This window comes from Hemicordylus capensis, chromosome 6, assembly GCF_027244095.1.
Source record: "Hemicordylus capensis ecotype Gifberg chromosome 6, rHemCap1.1.pri, whole genome shotgun sequence".
In the NCBI taxonomy this organism is placed as follows: domain Eukaryota; kingdom Metazoa; phylum Chordata; class Lepidosauria; order Squamata; family Cordylidae; genus Hemicordylus; species Hemicordylus capensis.
The window spans coordinates 33738895-33759617 of NC_069662.1; the positions used below are offsets into that span (position 1 = coordinate 33738895).

At 43.6% G+C, this 20723-nt stretch overlaps 1 protein-coding gene across 7 annotated transcripts in view; it reads left to right on the forward strand.

Annotated features, from left to right (window-relative positions):
• Positions 1 to 355: 355 nt before the first annotated feature.
• LOC128330336 (epididymal sperm-binding protein 1-like) overlaps positions 356 to 20723 on the forward strand; it is a 29645-nt gene continuing 9277 nt past the window's right edge. Inside the window, exons 1-3 of one of the 7 annotated variants that reach the window (XM_053263027.1) lie at positions 356 to 478; positions 17019 to 17159; positions 20077 to 20241. In XM_053263027.1, coding sequence (XP_053119002.1) covers positions 17121 to 17159; positions 20077 to 20241 — 204 coding nt within the window. In that variant the 5' untranslated portion in view covers positions 356 to 478; positions 17019 to 17120. Of the gene's footprint in view, positions 479 to 1453; positions 1565 to 12435; positions 13209 to 16710; positions 17160 to 20076; positions 20242 to 20723 lie in introns of those variants that run through there. The other 6 variants (XM_053263022.1, XM_053263020.1, XM_053263021.1 and 3 more) reach the window with 6 other exon arrangements.

Consider the following 20723-nt stretch of genomic DNA (forward strand, 5'->3'; position numbering starts at 1 on the left):
CGAATTCACATCAACCGTATAGACAATATAGGGACATAGGAAGCTGCCTTATACCAAGTCAGTCCTTTGATCCATTTAACTCAGTCTTGTCTAAAGGGCAACCATTATTACACCGGAATGATTGAACTCATGTCTCTGAGGTAAATAGGAAAGCAGGCTCAAACTCACTGAGCTATTCACACACGTTTGTAAAACAGGGTTAAGGGAGCCCAGCCCACTTTTGCGTGTGTGTGTGTGTGTGTGTGTGTGTGTGTGTGTGTGAGAACCGCCGGGATCTGCCCGATCCTGGTGGCTCCACACCTAAATAGCCACCCTACTCAATGAGGTTCAGGGAGTGAGCTCTCTCTGAACCTCATTTTCTTCATTGTGCGGCAGCCTTGGGATCCCCATTATGCACTTGCGCAGTACATCCTGGTAGTTCTGCGGGCTGGGGCAACACATCCTGGACCCCGACCCTCCCTGCTGCCTCGGTGTGCGGGTAATTGTCTGGGCGCTCAGCAACGCAAGCAGGATCATCTGTGGGGAGGCTAATTTTAACCCAATCTCCCCACAGTTCTTCTCTGTCATTGTGAGAAGGGGCTCATAGACTTTGGCCAAGGATGGCTCCAGGGAGGGCTGTGAGTCACATATTAGATTTATGAAACAGGAATGGGGGGGGCAAGGGGGGCAAACTACAAATAAACGGAGAGGGTCAAACTGGGGGTGACAGTGGCAAGATCTGTATGGTTAAACCCAAATTTGCCCCAATATGTGTTAGAGTCACATCATTAGAAACTAATATATTTCTACATAGTTTTCCGTTAAGCACTTCTGTCCAGAGTTAATACTAATATTCTCTTCTGAAGGTTGGAGGGTTATAAAAACCAGACAGGAGCTCTGAGGCCTAGCCGTTCTGAGGTAAATTGAAGGGCCACTGTCAAATAGAAGCAGCAATGTTACCACTGTTAAGCAGCTGAGGCCTACATGATATTATAGGGGAACAGGCCTCTCAGAGACCTTAAATTATGGTTGCTCTCTATTTTCAAGAACTTTTATCAGCCCTTGTCCCAGAAGCCGGGTACTTTCCCCTGGCGTGCGATAGCCAAATTGACACACACAGGAGTGGAGATTTTACAACACTATTCTGCAGAATAAGGGCACTTGGGAATAACTTTACAAATCAAGCACACCCCTCCCAACTGGGAAAGGACTTTTATACTTCTCTTACAACTACAAGTATAGATCACATGACAGTAATAACAGCAAGCCTTCGCTCGTTTCCCCCTCCCTTCTTAGCTTATTGTTCAGTTATCTCTTCAGCATACATCAGCGGTTTCACAAACATGTGTTAGTTAATGTAGCCTTTGCCTAGCTTGTTTTTAGAGCCTTGCTTCTTGCTTTCTCGTGATACATCTGCAAACCCTTATCTATAGTTAGAGCTACTTCTGCCCAAGCAGCATCCTGGCAAACGTAAGCAACATCCTCTAGCACACTTACTATCCCTCTGTAGCTTGCTTTGTGCATTCGTTCCCTCCTGCAGCCACAAAGGGCCATTCTCCTCACTTCTTTGTGATGGGAAATAGAGGTAATTCACATACCAGTCGCCTATATTTTAGAAGCACAGCTAGGAGATGCTAGAAGCTAGGCTGAGCAGTTAAAGCAGTCAGCTGACTATCACATCCACATTTTGGCTTAGTGACACCCCCCCTTTAATAGCTATACCCTGCCCCATCACCCTGACAGAAATTATCATCAGCAAAAAGAAAGGTTGTGAAAGGCAAAAAGAGCAGGAAACAGGCACTTACCCATCCCACTATGCAAAGTTGTTCCCTGTTTTTACAAAGGGGCAGAAAACAATCAAATAAAAATAATTAAAAATACAATATTGGAGGATAATAAACATGCTATAATTTATTTGTACTGACATTGAAATGGTCCTGGCACAAACATGGATTTCTCACTAAACAAAGTTTCCTCTTCTCAGCTACCCAAGCTTTCCATTGCTTCTTCTCTTTAGGTATATGTACACACAAAACATTTTCTAGTGGGCCTTTTGTTGTGCTCTTGCACAGAGGTACTATATACCCCTTGTACCTTCCGGATTTCTCAAAATCATGGTTGTTTTTTGTTAGATGATTGCAAGAAACGTCACAGTGTTCGGGTTGCCAACTGTCCCTCATTACATGGAACTTCCCTCATTTCAGGTGCTGGAATATTATTTGCAACTTGCTTTCAACAGCCAAAAAGCACGATTGGTTTGCACAGCACAAGCTGTACATGCCTTATCTATGACGCAGGCAGCTGTTATCCCCCCCTCTCCCTGCCAAGCCTCCAGGATATTTTACATTTCTTGAAAGTATGTCCCAGCGGGAAGGGGAATCAGGCTAAGGCCACAAACCAGATCTCTGGGGAATTGTGAGTGAGAAATATGGCACTTGGAAGCAAATCAGAACCTTTGGGGTTAAAAGTAACGCTTTGGCTTGTATACAATGCGCAGGTGTGAACGTTGTTTATTGCACAGTATACAAGACGAATGAACTGCCGGGGGGGTGGTGTGTGAGCCGCACCCAGTAGCTTTTTGCTAGCAATAAATAACGCTTTGTTTGAAACTTTGATGCTGGTTTCCGGTGAAAATTTATCTAACCAAGAGAATCTCTCCCTTCTAACACAGGGATGAAATATTGGTCCCTAAAGGGACAGCATTTGTCCCTCATTTTTGGTGGTGGGGTGAGCAGCTTCTTATTTTGAGAAGTTTTTGGTTGAAAAGTGGTATAACTTGAATATGTTCTAAATTTATTTCTTGTTTACACAGCCAGACAGGTGTTATTGACTGGTTTTTTTTATCCAGACATTGAGTCCTTCCCAAGGACCTGGGATGGCTGAATTTTATCATCAATACTATTGGTTATTATAGATATCGTCGCAAAATATATTATTATTATTAATTTTATTATTAATAATAATAACAACAACAATAATAATTTATTTACTCTATTTTTATACCGCCTTTCTGCCTTGACAAAGGCACCCAAAGTGGTTTACAATATCTGCAGTGTCATGGCAGAGTCGAGCATTTCGAGCCTTGATTTTAGTTGCATATGAGCAGATTTCAGGGAAAAAACAGATGACTTGTAAGCATTCATTATTGAGAACTGAACAATAATGTTGTTTTAGGAGATATCCCCATTAAAAGGGAAATATACAAAATGCATGGAGCATTCATACTTTCTTCCGGATCTAGATGTTATTTTGAACCTTAAAAAACGGAATAAGCTCGATCTAAAAAGTGACTAGAGTAATATGAAAGATCAGGGATAATTACAATATAATCCTAGGTTAACTATCTATCTATCTATCTATCTATCTATCCATCCACATACAGGCACACATACAAACACACAGAAGAAAGATATCAATGCATATTTTAATAACAGTTTATGCTTCTTAATTCATATAAATATGTGAGAATCCTTGGCAAAGACTTAAAAAAATAGATGAAAGGTTATTATGTGTCAATAAATATAATACAAATATTGATAATATGAAAGCCTACAACAATTAGTAGGCCACAATTATACAAAAATGTAATCAACTTTCATAGCTTTCTAAGATTACTAAAAGAAACTTTGGAGAAATTGGGGAAATCTCTTTGGTCTAGAAGGAGATTAGAGATGCATTGTCCTCATGAAAGCATTAAATGAAAACAGTCACTGGGGAAGACCATGGATCAAAATGCATCTGCCTTGACCAGGAAGCACAAGAATCAATGATTCAGTCAACATATGTTTGAGGACTTTTTTGGTGTTCTGTGACTTGACCAGAATTATAAGAAGTAAATATATATTTGAAGACATTTCTGGACACTAATGGCAACTATGGGAGTAACCGTGGCCTATTAATTGTTGTAGGCTTTCATATTATCAATATTTTAAGTGCATTTATTGTTGTCTTACACATTAATGACCTTTTATTTAATGTTATATTTTTCTCCATACATGGAGAGGAGAGTCTTCCAAGCAGACAGAAACCCTTGTTTATAGGTAGCCCCATTTCATTGCCCTGCTGGTTGATAGCCTTCCATTCCATGGAATATTTGCTTGATCATGGTTGATTTCAGCTCAGTTATTGCTAGTTCCTGATGGCAAAAAGCTCCCATTACTATAATGGCCTTTATGCAAATCTCTTTTATGCTGTTTGCATTGGATCTCATTTGCTTAAATGCTGTTTGTTTTAAATATCCCTTGGGTACTAATGTCACTTGCAGCTCTCCACACCCACATAAATACACTTTCATAACATAAAGAGGAACTGTGTGAAGTGTAGGTGCTTTTTAATTGCTCAGCTTATGCTCATTTTAATCATTAATGTTGCTTGACCAGTTGCATGGCTGTGTGGTTTATACACATGCAAATACCTGAAGCACTATACAGGCAGAACCATCAAACAGAACAATATTTTTAAAAGAGTCACTCTCCATATAGTATTGGTTGATTTCAGCCTCCTAACATTCAATTTTGTATCTGATATGTAATTAATTATTCTGAGTGTTGGTTTCAATTTTCTTTTAGAAGCTAGCAAGCCATTTTGGAAGGGCAGTATATAAAAAGAAAGAAAGAATAAATAAATAAATAAATAAATAACAAGATACTAGTTCTCATGATTGTGCAGAAAAGCTTATGACTGGATGGACAGCAACAGCTGCAATATTAAAAGCTAGAACGAGTGTAGTTTCCAATGATCAAAAGATTAGGTAGCCCTGTAATCATGAGCAATAGATGCAGAATATTCTTTTAGGCTCAGCTAAATTTTGCTAGAGAACATTATCAAAAGGGATTGTGGGGGGCAAAGGCAGTGGTGTAGACACCATTTAAGCTAGGGAGGACAACTGTCTCTGGCTGCTAAAGTCTGGGAGGGGGGCCCTTGCCCTCAGGGCACCCCCACTTCTCCAGGGCATCCATCTAGCAAATGAAGTGCTCACCAGCTGGGAAGATGCCAATGGGTGGCATGTTCCTGCCCTGATGCATGCCAGAACCCCTGCATCAGCATACTTCTGACATCAGCACAAGGGTTGTGGCCAGCATGGAATTGGGGCTGAGTATGGCGCTTAGCCTGAATAAGTATGTGACAGTGGTCCCACAAAGGTGGTGGAAGTATCAGTGAAAAGGTGACTTGAACCTTTCTACACCCTTGGGCAATGATTTTGTGAAAGTCTCCTGAAAACTAACATTTCCCACACTTGTACACTAATGTTTGCAACCCCAACCAAATGCTGCTTCAGCACTTTTTCTGTTTTCAGATTTCTCTGGAGTGGGCGACGAAGTGGCAAATGTGGTTCAGTGTTGGAAAGTGTAAAGTGATGCACACTGGGACGAAAAACCCCAACTTCAAGTATACGCTGATGGGATCTGAGCTGTCGGTGACTGACCAGGAGAGGGATCTTGGGGTCGTGGTGGACAGCTCGTTCAAAGTGTCGACTCAATGTGCGGCAGCTGTGAAAAAGGCCAATTCCATGCTAGGGATCATTAGGAAGGGGATTGAAAATAAAACGGCTAATATTATAATGCCCTTAAACAAAACTATGATGTGGCCACATTTGGAGTACTGTGTACAATTCTGGTCACCTCATCTAAAAAAGGACATTGTAGAACTGGAAAAGGTGCAGAAGAGGGCAACCAAGATGATCAGGGGCCTAGAGCACCTTTCTTATGAGGCAAGGCTACAACACCTGGGGCTATTTCGTTTAGAAAAAAGACGACTGTGGGGAGACATGATAGAGGTCTATAAAATCATGCATGGTGTTGAGAACGTGGATAAAGAGAAATTCTTCTCCCTCTCCCATAACACTAGAACCAGGGGTCATCCCATGAAATTGATTGCTGGGAAATCTAGGACCAACAAACAGATGTACCTTTTCACACAATGCATAATCCACTTGTGGAAGTTTCTGGGAGTGTTGTGGTGTCTCACAAAAGTTCCAAGCACAAGGGCAGTGATTAAAGAAAATGAGAGTTGCAGGGGAGTAACAGCAGAAGAGAGGGCTGAGAGGTTGACTATGACCAAACACCAGGTCCTGGGTGCCACTCAGAATTAAGTCCAAGGTCGCCTTCTCTCTGGTTGGTTCCAAGACCAACTGTTCTAGGGCACAGTCATTTAGTGTATCTAGAAATCTGACCTCTTTGTCATGACCTGACTGTGAATTTACCCAGTCTATGTGTGGGTAATTGAAGTCACCCATTATTACAGCTCTGCCTCTCCTTGACGCCTCCCTGATTTTCTGCTGCAACTCCCAGTCACAGCCAGCGTTTTGATCCGGAGGGCGATAGCACGTCCCCAGTAGCACGTTCCCTTTCAGGCCTTGTATTGTCACCCACAGGGTTTCTGTGGAGGACTCCGGTCCACCTAGGTTTTCTAGCTTGCTAGATTCTATGCCTTCTTTAACATACAGTGCTACTCCACCTCCAAGGCGCCCCCCCCCCCGTCCTTTCTATAGAGTTTATATCCAGGGATAACAGTGTCCCACTGGTTCTCACAGTTCCACCATGTTTCTGTTATGCCCACTATGTCTATTTCTGCATTAGCAACCAAGCACTCCAGCTCACCCATCTTGGGTCGGAGGCTTCTGGCATTGGCATATAAGCACCTATATGCTGAATCTCTCACCTTATGTATGCTATCTTTCTTTTGACTCTTTGACCAACTGGCACAGGCTCCTGTCTGCTCTTTATGCGGTTCTGCTCTGTCCCCTTCTGTTTTATCTGAATCCTTTGCACCCTCACACTTTAAAGGATGGCTTTTGCGGAATGGCATACTGCCCAGCTCCCTTGTTAGTAATTTGGTTACAAAGGGGTGCTCTCTATACTTTGAATTGCTAATAGGTGTTGTCTATACTTGAAACAAGATGGGAGATCAGCAAAATAATATCCCCATAGGATTCCCTGCCATGTGTATGGATTAGTTTGTATTGGACTGTAAGTGCAAGACTTATCAGAGGGCAACACATCGGCAGAGGTGCTCTTACCCCTGGACTTCTGGGCCGAAGTCCAGGGCTTCCACACCTCCTGGGGGCCCCCAAATCCTTTTTAGTCTGTCCCTGGCAGTGTGGTTGCATTAAAATGTCTTTAAAATACTGTGTGGGGGAGGGGGAGCTCCAAAAGCCTTTAGGTCCAGGCTCCAAAATTTACCTAGGTGCACCTCTGCACGCTGGCACACACCAATCTCATAAGCCTCCTTCCCTTCAGAAAGTAGGTCAGTGGCAACTGCTGGTCACTGGAGTTGGGGGGACAGAGGGCAGCAGAAGAGAAGAGATATCAGTCATAATCTGTATTATTCAGTAGTTTCTGGCTCTCTTTTATGCTATCCACTCAGTCAATTTTAGAACCTGCTCATGTTGAATCGGTAAAGCCCCACTCTGAATTCTGGTGCACGCACACTGCCTTGATACTTCCTCCCAGAACAAAATTCATTCCTCTGACAGATTAAAAATATTTAGAGAGGGCACAGAAGGGAAAAGGGGGGAAAGAGAAGAGAAGAGCCCACTAGGCAGGAACCATCAGTCATTAAGGGCAAGAGGAGAGTAACCAAGCAAACAAATGCACTTGTTAAGAAGGAAAACCTACAGAACAACAAACCACCATTTTCTCTTAGAAGAAGGGAGATTTCTTCAAGCCTTCCTTCCTGCTACTGCAGCCTCCTATCTTCCATGATAGGCCAGGAATGATGCCAGTAAAGATATCCTGTATTTTGATTATCTGGGGGTTCCCCTAAGCATCACCCCTCCAGAGAAAAAGGTTTTTAAAAAACACACAACAATACACACAGGCTGTGGCACTCAGCTAGTGTATTTTAAAAACTTTTGCGGGGGATGGGAGTGGAAGGGTGAAAAAACTACAGAGGCTGATGCAATCAGACTATGTATCTCCACCCACCCACCCACCCGTGGTGTGTGTGTGAGATGTTTAAGACAGTATAGCTTGACTTGCACATATTCTGGCCAATCATGGAAGAGAGGAGGCTACAGCCGAAGGAAGAGGTGTTGAAGCAAGCTCCCTTCCAGTGGCATAACTTCCATTGGACAAGGGAGGACCATTGCACCTGGGCCCACATCATTTGAGAGGCCCCCAAGGGTAGTCCCCCCTTATCCACAAGTTGTCCCCACCGCTCTCGCCGCTACTTCCCATCTTCCTTTCAGTGGAAATGGCTATCTCTCATTCTTCTGAGGAAGCTGTAAGTTTCCATTCTTAACAAGTGCATTTATCTGCTTGTGGGGAGGCCTACCCTTACTGATCAGCCCTCCCCCACCCCCGCCGTGCCGGGCTAAAAATAATTAAAGTCAAACACACGTAATCAGGAAAATAAGTCTGTGAAAAGCAAACATGCTCTGCTACGTTCTGCTTAATTTTGCATCGTCATGCCACAAATAATTTTAGGAAATGTACAGTTTCATAGAATAACAAAGAACAGAGGTGATAAAGGACAGTAACAAAGAGTAGAGGTTTTAAAGAGTACAGGTTGCTAAGTTTTCAGTCATGAAACTCGCTAGGTAATTCTGGGTCAGACACTTATCTCGCCACCTAATCTACCTCACAGGGTTGTTGTGATAACCATGAAGATTACTCTGGGCTCCTTGGAGGACAAGCAGGATATAAATGCAATAAATAAATAAGTCTGGAGCTTGCATACCAGACTAGTGTTACACTACTGCATGAATGCTTGTGCAACAGCATGCATCTGTGACACATCTTATTTGTTTTAAAGCGAACTTTAAACCGCTCATTAAGATCACAAGGATGGGTCCGTCTTTGGGTGCCACCAGTTTATGTGGTGGCAAGCTGGGATTGGGCCTTCTCAGTTGTCTCCCCTGGGTTGTGGACCATGCTCCCTGTAGATATAAAAGGATTATCTTCCTTGGAGGCCTTCAGGAGAGCCTTAAAGACCAATCTTTTTAGTCTGGCTTTTGTTTGTTGGTTTGTTTATTAGATTTTTATACTGCCTCACCCAATTGGCGCTAGGCAGTTCACAAATATAAAAACAGATTAAAAAAAATAAATGATTCACCTTAATGATATCTAGTTTTAATTTTAATGTGGTTTGATTTTTTTAGATTTTAATTGTGTTATTATGTGTTTTTGATTGTAATGTGAAATCAAAACCTGAGCCACTTTAGGAAGGGTGGTATATATATTGAATGAATGAATGAACTTTTGTGCAAATTGCACAAATCCATTTTTAGTGCAACTACACAACCTTCTTGTGCTAGCACAACTTTGCTCATTTAGCACGCGCTTCGTTAATCAGGATGACAGACATTTTTCAAAGGCAACATCTACTCTATTTACTCAAAGCTTTGATCTCAGGCATAGAACTTTTGTAAGAAGACCCAATTGGCAGGGCAAACATATTGAAGGGAAGAACTTTATTGTACAAGTAAATATGTGTTCAGTTCCTTGTGATTATGTAAATACCAGATAGCTATACTTCTGGGATAGAAGAAGTGAACAAATGGGGCTTATAAAGGAGCACACACCTCAGACTTCTCAGTCTTCCTTAGAAAGCAGATGACTTCCATTATGGCATCCCTCCTGTATATCTGGACTCTCTTACCATTGCTCACAGCAAGTGAAGGTAAGGAATATTCCGTGTATAATTTCTGGAATGTTTTAGCTCAGGCTAGCATATCACTTGTCGCTGCTTTCATTAGATCTCTTAAAGATGCAATAGCTTAAAGTATAGTGGTTAGAGCGCTGGACTAGGACCAGGGAGACCCGAGTTCAAATCCCCATTCAGCCATGATACTTGCTGGGTGACTCTGGGCCATTCACTTCTCTCTCAGCCTAACCTACTTCACAAGGTTGTTGTGAGGAGAAACTTAAGTATGTAGTACACCGCTCTGGGCTCCTTGGAGGAAGACCGGGTATAAAATGTAAATAATAATAATAATAACATAATATAATATATAATATATGATAAAATAATATAAAGAATGAAAACCAAAGGGAAATATGATAGATGTTTTTAAAATCAATAGCGTGACAACATAACTAAACCAAATCATTTAATCCTACATATTTGGGATCATCTACTAAAATTAATCGGTAGCAAATTTAATCCAAATAGAAGAAATCATTGAGATTGTTCACACAAACAGTCCTACCTGGGTAGGGCTGCACGTGTGAAGCGCTAGGATAGTGACTGATCCCGGTGCTGCCTCTCCAGGTAGTCCAGGAATTTCCCCCGGGCTTCTTCCTGGGTTCAAGGGCATGAGCGCACCCTTGTACTCAGGTCCCAGACTGCTGATGCTTAAAATCAAAAAGGTTGCAGAGCAGCTTTTTAAATGACACCTGGGGGATAGCCGACAGGAGCAGGTTAGGCAAATGCCATCCCTTAAGTTGTGAGGGTGTAAATGCTTCAGATAAACCAGAAAGGGTCAAAGGAGAACCAGATAAAGAGCAGACAGAAGGATGTGCTTGATCAAAGAGATCAAATGGCCATAAGAAAGATCACAGGCATGTTAATGGAACTGTTCTGGAATGCTGGTGGAACTTCCTAAGACTACTTTTGGGCTTGTGTGGGGAATTAGCTAGACTGGAGCGAACAGTCCATTACAGTGTCAATCTGTACAAAGTTTTGGTCTGGAAATAAAGACTTGAGATGAGAATAGGATACAATCAGGTTTATTTAAGGATTATTGGGGTATAGGAGAGAAAAAAATAGGCAGGTGACAAAAGGCAATAAAACTTGACTAGCAATATCAATTAGAAACTCACAAAGAGACTTTTTCGTTTAAAGGTCCGAATTGCAATTATATCAGCTTAAGGCTTGCCGGAGAGAGAACCTGAACTGCAGTTTGAGGCTTAGGAGGAAAGGCAGGGAGGAAGAGAGAGAGATTATTAGTAATACCTTCTTCCAATTCCATTGGTGTGTCTATCACACTTGCAGCATGGGGTGCGCTGGGGTACTTCTTCTCAGGGACCAAGCAGAAGGACAGGGTTGAGGCAGGCATGCCGCTCGCAAGCCAGGGAACCAAGAAAGCAGCTGGTTACAGGGGAAATGCAGGGGAGGTTGGTTCTCTAAGGCAGCCTAGTGTGGTGCATGCTTTGGATCAAGAGAAAGGTCTAAACCAGAAGCTGGAAGCTGAGCTGGAGCAATACTTGTGGTAGATGGGATTTTCAGAGCCAAAGCACATGCAGATGGTGGGTCTGCAGAAGGAGCACACCATTTGTTGGGATCAGGGGTAGATATAGGCAGTGGCATGCCTTTGGGCCAAACACAGGTCACACCTCCTGGCTGCAGGGGATGACGTCTGTGGTTAACAAAAGAATACATGATGTATGATTCAATCACGGGTTTATGCAATCTTGAGGAACAATGAAATGAAATGGTTTGAAAAACCTGTATGGGACAAAGTGGATAGGGGAGCTCAAACCATATCTTGTGGGTCAGGAAGATCTTCCAGATGGGAAGACTGGAATTCTCTTTACATTAATTAGCCTCTTCCTCTTGTCCTCATCAAACCATTAATGCTGTGATGGTGAGGTGGGAGTGATACAGCCTTATCTGAGTTCCTTTGCAGGTGATTACTAAGACTAATCCTTTGTGCAAACAAAAAGAGGCATTTCACTATTCTCTTGAGAAATAGTCCTTCTCCTTAACTTGCTCTGCTCGGCCCGCACCCTCCTCTGTATTGTAAATAGAGAGGGGCATGGGGATAACCTGCAGTCACATGTCATACTTGACCTGGGGTAAAGTTGTCCCATGCTGCTTGTGCTAATTGACTAACTGAGAGCTTGCCAAATATTGGCACGTAGAGGGCTTGCAATCCCACGAGTCCAGATAGCCAAGATGGAGACAGCAAACCTGACGTCCTAAATTATATAGAGGGGTGCTGCTTGTAGCCCCTGACCAGGCTATTCTCACAACACACACCAGGTAAGAGATTCAGCACATAGGTGCTTATATGCCAGTGCCAGAAGCCTCTGAGCCAAAATGGGCAAGTTAGAATGCTTGGTTCTAATGAAAACATAGATATAGAGGGCATAACGGAAACATAGTGTAACAGTGAGAACCAGTGGGACACTGTTATTCTTGTATTTAGAAAGGACAGGGAGAGGCAAATAGGTGTGGAGTAGCACTGCATGTTAAAGAAGGGGTAGTATCTAATAATCTAGAAAACCTAGGAAGATCAGAGTCCTCCACAAAAACTCTGTCGGTGACAATACAAGGCCTGAAAGGAAATGTGTTACTAGGGATGTGCTATCACCCTCCTGACCAAAATGCTGACAGTGACTGGGAGTTGCAAAGGGAAATCAGGGAGGCATCAAAGAGCGACAGAGCTGTAATAATGGGTGACTTCATTTACCCACACATATACTGGGTACATTCACATTCAGGTAATAACAAAGAGGCCAAATTTTTAGATACACTGAATGACTGTGCCCTAGAACAGTTAGTCATGGGACCAGTCTAATCAGAGAGGAGGTGACCTTGGACTTAATCTTGAGTGGTGCCCAGGACCTGATGCAAGATGTCAGTGTCTTGGAATCTTTAGGGAAGAGTGACTATAGTGTCATCAAATTCAGCATATATACAAGGAGAGAATCACCCAGTAAGTCTGTCTAACACAGACACTTTGAACTACACAAGATGAAACTTCGCTAAAATGAGGAGTTTGGTGAAAAGAAAACCAAAAGGGAAAATCAGGAGAGTCATTTTGCTCCAGAATACATGGAGTTTATTTAAAACCACAATAATAGAAGTCCAGTTAGAATGTATATGAAAAAGGAGGAATGTGTACCCAAAAGGAGGAACAACCAAGTCCGGAAGGATGCCAACATGGCTAACAAGTACATTCAAGGAAGCTATAAAGGGGGGAAAGACTTCTTTCAGAAATTGGAAGGCCTGCCCAAATGAAGAGAACAGAAAGGAACACATTCTCTGGAAGAAGAAATGCAAGGAGACAATAAGGGGTGCGGAAAAAAAGTTTGAGGAACATTTATCTAAAAGCATCAAGCGAAATTAAAAAAACATATTTAAATACATCAGAAGCAGGAAACTTGCCAGGGAGGCAGTTAGATGATGAGGGAGTGAAAGGGATTATTAAGAAGCATATGGAGATTACAGAGAAGTTAAATGAGTTCTTTGCATCTGTCTTCACGGTGGAGGATACTGAGCATATACCTGTGCCTGAACTGAGCTTCTCAGAGACAGAGGCTAAAGAACTGAGTCAGATAGAGGTAATTAGGGATGTGCACAAAACCGGTTCGCCCGGTTCGGTTCGGATCTGAACTGGGTCCGAACCAGGAGGGGGTGGTTCGGTTTTGGTTTTGTTCGAACCACCCCTGGTTCGGTTTGGATCTGAACCAGTTCAGAATGGTTTGGATGCCCAAAAATTGGTAGGATGGTAGCTGGCACCCAGGGGTACCTGTCACCCAAACCCCAAAGCAATCGAACACTCGTACAATTTTTTATGAATTTTTTAAAATTATTTTTATTTTTTCTCATAGGATATAATGGGACTCGAACCAGGACATTATTCCTTATTGTGGAGCACCCATGGGTGCCAACAACCATGCAAACCCTGAAGCAATCAGACACCCCTATGATTTTTTATGAATATTTGAAATATTTTTAATTATTTTTCTCATTGAGTATAATGGGACCCGAACCAGTCCATATCCCCTATTGTAGAGCACCTAGGGGCACAAAAGCAGGGTGGGTGGTAGACAGACAGGGGTGCTTACCACCCAAAAAATCCCAAGGCAATTGGACACTCCTCTGATTATTGGTGAATTGTTAAAGTATTTTTGAATTCCTCATAGAGAATAATTAGGATTGCAGCAAATGTATAGCTTCACATCGGGGGGAAAGGGGTGTCATAGAGTGGAGTGTGGTGGCTGGTAGTTCCTAGGGTGGGCAAGGAAGCTATCAGAATTACTTGAAAGGAATTGGGCAAAGGGTTGATATTTAAGTGATTTTTGAAGTTTACGCGTCTTTAAGGTTTTTCTCCATAAAGAAGCATGGAGGTGTCAGCAAATGTATAGCTTCACGTCGGGGGCAAAGGGGTGGCCTAGAGCAGTGTGGGGTTAGTGGTAGTGCCAGGTAGGGGCAAGGAAGCTACCTGAATTTTTTCAAAGGATTTGGGCAGAGGGCTGATTTTTGGTTAATTGTTGAAGTTTATGCATCTTTAAGGTTTTTCCTCATAATAAGTTATAATGGAGCTTTCAGCAGCCCCATAAGTGCACTTGGGGGGTGCTGGGGTGGTCCAGAGCGAGTGGATAAGGGGACAGGTTCGTGTGTGGATTGGTAACTGGTTGATGGACAGGAAACAGAGGGTAAGAATAAATGGACAATTCCCTAAATGGAGGGAAGTAGGAATTGGTGTCCCCCAGGAATCTGTACTGTGACCAGTGCTCTTTAACTTGTTCACAAATGATCTAGAAGTTGGGATAAGCAGTGAGGTGGCCAAATTTGCAGATGGCATCAAACTATTTAGGGCAGAGAAGTCCAAAACAGATTGTGAGGAGCTCCAAAAGGATCTCTCCTAATTGATGGAGTGGGCGACAAAATGGCAAATATGGTCCAATGTTGGCAAGTGTAAAATGATGCATACTGGGGCAAAAAAAAACCCAGCAACCCAGCTTCACATATATGCTGATGGGGTCTGAGCTGTCAATGACTGACCAGGAGAGAGAACTTGGGTTCGTGGTGCTCAGCTCGTTGAAAGCATTGACTCAATGTGCGGCAGCTGTGAAAAAAAGCCAATTCCATGCTAGGGATCATTAGAAAGTGGACTGAAAATAAAACTGCTAATATTATAGTGCTCTTATACAAAACTATGGTGTGGCCGCATTTGGAGTACTGTGTACAGTTCTGGTCACCATACCTGAGAAAGAACATTATAGAGCTGGTGCAGCAAAGGGGCAACCAAAATGTTCAGGGGCCTAGAGCACCTTCCTTATGAGGCAAGGCTACAACACCTGAGGCATTTTAGTTTAGAAAAAAGATGACTGAGGGAAAACATGATAGCGGTTTATAAAATCATGCATGGTGAGGAGAACGCTGATAGAGAGAAATTTTTCTCCCTCTCTCATAACTCTAGAACCAGGGGTCATCCCATGAAACTGATTGCCAAGAAATTTAGGACTGTCAAAAGGAAGTACTTTTTAACTCAATGAATAATTAACCTAGGTAATTCTTTGCCACAAGATGTGGTGACAGCCAAGAGCCTGGATGGTTTTAAGAAGGGTTTAGATAAACAGGTCTATCAATGGCTACTTGTCTGAGGACTATAGGTCATCTCCAGCCTAAAAGGCAAGATGCTTCTAAATACAAGTTGCAAAGGAGCAATAGCAGGAGGGCTTGCAGGTGGGCTTCCCAGATGCAATTAATAAGCCACTGTGTGAAATGGGATGCTGGGCTAGATAGGCTTTGAACCTGATCCAGCAGGGCTGTTCTTATGCTAACCACTCCATATGTGTTTCTAGCTAAGGTATGGGAAGCTTCATGCCAATACTGTTCTGTACCATCAACAGAACAACTCCCAATGAGAATAATGGGAGTTGAATGCAGTGCAACTATGTCATTTAGGGTTGTGCAGCAAAAAGGGCTTTTAGAGGGTGGGGAGAGAAGGGAAAATAGCTTCCCCCTCTCCCTTCACCTGGGCGCTTTCCAGATTACACCCTTCAACAGGGTCACGACGACTCTCTGAAGTGTGCTTCCGCACTTCCTGTGTTGTGACACCGCTGTCCCTATGCTGACAGCAGGGTGCCGTTCAGATTTCCAATGCCTTGCTTTGAATTTAATCGCTGCACTATAGTGCTATAACATCATAAGAACATAAGAACAGCCCTGCTGGATCAGGCCCAAGGCCCATCTAGTCCAGCATCCTGTTTCACACAGTGGCCCACCAGATGCCACTGGGAACCTACAGGCAGGAGTTGAGGGCATGCCCTCTCTCCTGCTGTTACTTCCCTGCAACTGGTACTCAGAGGCATCCTGCCTCCGAAGATGGAGGTGGCCTATAGCCCTCCGACTAGTAACTCTTGATTGACCGCTTCTCCATGAAGTTATCCAAACCCCTCTTAAAGCCCTCTAGGTTGTCGGCTGTCACCACATCTTTTGGCAGAGAATTCCACAAGTTGATTATGTATTGTGTGAATAAGTACTTCCATTTGTTGGTCCTAAATTTCCTGGCAATCAAATTCATGGGATGACCCCTGATTCTAGCGTTATGTGAGAGGGAGAAGAATCTCTCTCTATCCACTTTCTCTACTCCATGTTGTATAATGTCGTATATCTGGCGTAAAAAAATTGCTGTTTTTCCAGGTTGTTAGTTTTCACAAGACTGCTCCCCCTGCTGGGTGCTTTGCTATTTACGTTTTGAATGAGATTTGCCTGAACATAAGCATTTTACCACTTTTGAGCGGCTAATCTGGAAAGCGCCCAGGGCTCAGCTGCGGAAGAAATCTCCAACACAGCTAGGCTCCAGCTTCTCTGTGAGCATGCAGCCCTTCTTCCACCCCCATACTGCTGCAGAGCATGTGAGCCAATAGTTATTATTTCCTTTAGGGTCATTTCATTCATTCTGTGTGGTTGGCCTGCACATTGCTTCATTGATCATACAGAATGATGAGCTGTGTGGATCAACTGGAGAGCATAGTCATTGGGGGGAAGCCAGAATAATTAAAAAGGTTATAAAAACCAGTAATGTTTTAGCTAAAACTATTCTTTACTCAGTCTAAAGGTTGACTGGAAACAAGAGGGCTTCTGCATGTGCCTCTGCTATTTCATGTCATCAGCTGTGAGCAAGCAAATTCAGCTTCCACGTGCAGGCAACATGGCTCCTGGGTCAAGCAATAAAACTTGTAGGTAGACTTACACCCAGAGATTGGTGTGTGGGGGGAGCACAGCTGGAATATCTTGATAACCCTAGATAGTGAGCCAGACTCAAATGAAATTTTGTCTTCTCACCACACCGTTTCTGACATTTCCACTTCGTGGATTGTAGCTCCTGTTGATACCCTTGTTTTCTGTTTTCATTTCAGTCCCACTTCCCTGTGTTTTCCCATTTATTTACCAACAAAAATCTTACTCCTCCTGTACTGAAATCAACAGTGGGAAACTATGGTGTGCCACATCTGCTAACTATGACAAGTCCCCGCAGTGGAAATATTGTTCCCTTAATGGTAAGATGTACAATACTTCCTTACAGTGTATTCCCCTTCCATGGGCTGAGGATGAGTGACGGTTTGACTGATATAAAGTAAAAAGAACCTCCATCATAAAGTCTTAGAGTCAGCATGGTGTAGTGGTTAGCAGGACCAGGCCAAGGATTTTGGGCCCTCCAGGGCATTTTCCACATTAGACCCTGCAACGGGGTCACAACTTGTCTCTGAAGTGTGTTTCTGCACTTCCTGTGTTGTGACGCCACAGTCCCTACGCTCTCAGCAGGGTGCCATTCATATTTCCAATGCCTTGTTTCAAATTTAATCGCTGCGATATAGTGCTATGACGTCATATATCCAGCATAAAAAGTTGCTGTTTTTTTCAAGTTGTTCATTTTTATGAGACTGCTCCCCCTGCTGGGCACTTTGCTATTTACATTTTGAATGTGATTTACCTGAACGGAAGCATTTTGCCGCTGTTGAGCGGCTAATTTGGAAAGCACCCTTGTAGAGATGTAGAGAAATGTAAAGATTAGCTGGTCTATGACTATAATAAACTTTATCTATTTATCTATCTGGACAGCACCCAGGTGAAGCCTTACAGCCCCCTTCCCCATAGCCTGGTTGTAGTCTAGCTGTCACAATGCCCACTGCCCCATCCCCAAACTTACCGCTGACCCATCTCTGCAGCCATCCCAACCTCCCCATCCCCACTGCCACACCCACCACCCCATCCCTGTCCCCGAAGACCCATACTCATCCCCGCTCCCGTCGCCCCATCTCCCCACTGTGCCCACTGCCCCATCCCTGCACCTGCAATCATGCCCGCCACCCCATACCTGCACCCACTGATCCATTCCTGTCCCCACTGCTGCAACTGCATCCCCACCACCTGCATCTCCATCACTGCCACCTCTTCTGCCTGTCAGCTGGTTTTGCTACAGTCAGTGAAGCCTATAAATGACGCAGCACATTGTACTCATGTTATTACAATGCACCACGGCAGCAGAAGCCTCGCTGACAGCAGAAGCAGCCAGTAGGCAGAAGAGGAGGTGGCGGCAGGCACACAGGTGCAGCGGTGGAAGCCCCGGGGAGTGCAATGGGGACCCAGGCCATTGGTGCCCCTCCCTGCTTGGCATGCTAAGCGACTGCCCAGTCCGCCTAGTGGACAGGCTGGCCCTGGTGGTTACAGTGCTGGACTAGGACCAAGTTCAAATCCCTGTCCAGTCATGGAACTCACTGGAAGGCTGGACCAGACACTTATCTCTCAGCCAAATCTACCTCATAGGGCTGTTGCAAGGATAAGCATAACCATGCACACTGCCCTTGGCTCCTTGTTGGGAAAGTGGGATATAAATGTAAATCAATAAATAAAATAAAGCTGCATAGAAACAAGATATAAAACAGGAGTAGCAGTGTGCATTTTCTCCCCTCTTGGCATTCTGGAAGAGACTGGTCTACCATTTTAATTTTTTAAGCATTGCATGTACTTTCAGGGAGCATGAAAATCAGTTAGTTTCTGAGCAAAAAACAAAGTGCTGATTATTATCTATATAACATTGAACAGCTTGGGCCCAGGATATTTAAGAGAGTGCTTTCTTCTTCATAAACACCGCCACCTGTTAAGGTCATTGGGGGAGGTCCAGTTGTGGTTGCCACCGGCTTGTTTGGCTTTGACCCAAAACTAGGCCTTCTCTAGAGTGGCCCCAAGGCTCTAGAACACACTCCCAAATGAACTCAAAATCTCCCCATCTCAGGTTATTTTTAAATGACTTTTGAAAACACACCTGTTTCATCAGGCTTTTCGTTTATGATGTTTTAAAGTTTTATTTATGGTAGTTTTACGAATATGACAAATATTTATATACCGCTTTTCAACAAAAGTTCCCGAAGCGGTTTACATAGATATAAATAGATAAATAAAAAGTCTCCCTGTCTCTAAAGGGCTCATAATAATTTGTTTTATATACGTTTTGAGTTTTAGTTGCTGTTTGTTTAGATTGTAAACCACCCTGAGATTTAATTGTGGAGGGGTGCACTATAAATGCACTAAATAAACAAGCAAACAAATAGATAAAGTACATCCACATGCTTAGGGACAACAGAGTAGAGTGTATCACATGTCCCTGGGTCATGTATCACTGGGTCATGTGATACACATGACCGAGGTGGGTGTGCTACCCCCTTCCTGATTCTGGGCCTGATCCAGCAGGGCTGTTCTTATGTTCTTCTCCCACCATCATCTCAAGGGGCATGGCTAGATGTGGGGAACAAATGCAGAGAACAAATGAATGCGGGGAAGAACTGCCTTTGCCTTCTACAGATGGCGGAGTGCTTTCTTAGCCAGCAGGATGCCTCCTTTTACTCCCCCTCTCCCTCGAACAGATTGTTTTAACTAGGAAACAGAGCAGAAGTGGCCACTTTGCATATCTAGACAGCACATGACACATCTGCAGCACCCAGAACCAGACTGAGCACTCCATCACAGACATTCTGTAACAGTTACTGCAGCTACTGTACCTTTCATATGACATCAGAGCCAAAACATCTTGCACCTTATATTTCTGTTTGTACACACAACTGTGTGTGTGTGTGTCTATATCAATATGGATATATCATATGGGTATATGATATACCTCTCTTCATGCCTTCTGCCCTATTCTCCATCACAGGTGACAGGATGGGCCCAGCGACAGAGTCAGGGGTGGCACGTTGCATTTGCCACAAATGGTGAGAGGCACCAAGCAGCACCGGTTAACATCTTGCACCTGTGCCATTTTCACATTGACACACAGTCCTCATTCCTTCTGTTTACCCTGAAAGCATCTGTATGCTGTGCTGGGCACATAAGATCCTCCTTCCAAATGATTACAGAAGAGTGAAGCAAAGTGCTGATATATGCCCGTACCTTTTAAGCTTTGTCTCGATCTCTTTCTAGAGTATGGCGGTAATTCTGGTGGGCGAGCCTGTGTCTTCCCCTTCACTTACAAGAGCCGGACATTTTACAAATGTACCAATGAAGATGCTGCCCAAGGGAGATTCTGGTGTGCCACAACCGGGAGCTACGACAAGGACAAGAAGTGGAGCTATTGTGCTGACACTAGTAGGAAAATTGTGGGGCCTGAGATTAAAGCTGTGGTGGTTGGGCTGGGCTGGAACATTGTATCTTTAGATTTACAGGGAAAGCTTTTGGAACACTGTAGGCCAAGGAGCTTCTAGCTGTAAGTCATACTTACAGCTGGAAAAAGGATCGCTTTTTCAATTCTAATTACTTCCCCCCCAGAATACCATTCATTCTGGGGAAAGGGGCATATCACCCAACTGGGAATGGATAGTGGGGGAACATGGAAATTGGCTCAGGGATACATATCTGACAGTGCTCATGCCCTGTTTCCAACATTAGACTGTGGCAGACTGAACAGAGGCTGACAGGAAGCCATTCACTGCACTTTAGTTTAGTGGCTACTGGGTTGAGGAAGGACTTGTGACTAGCTCAGTGGTGATGGAGAATGGGGTATTGAACCACTCCTTCTCCATGCCATTTCCCCAATCTAAATTGTCTCCCGCACCATAACAGCTTAGTTC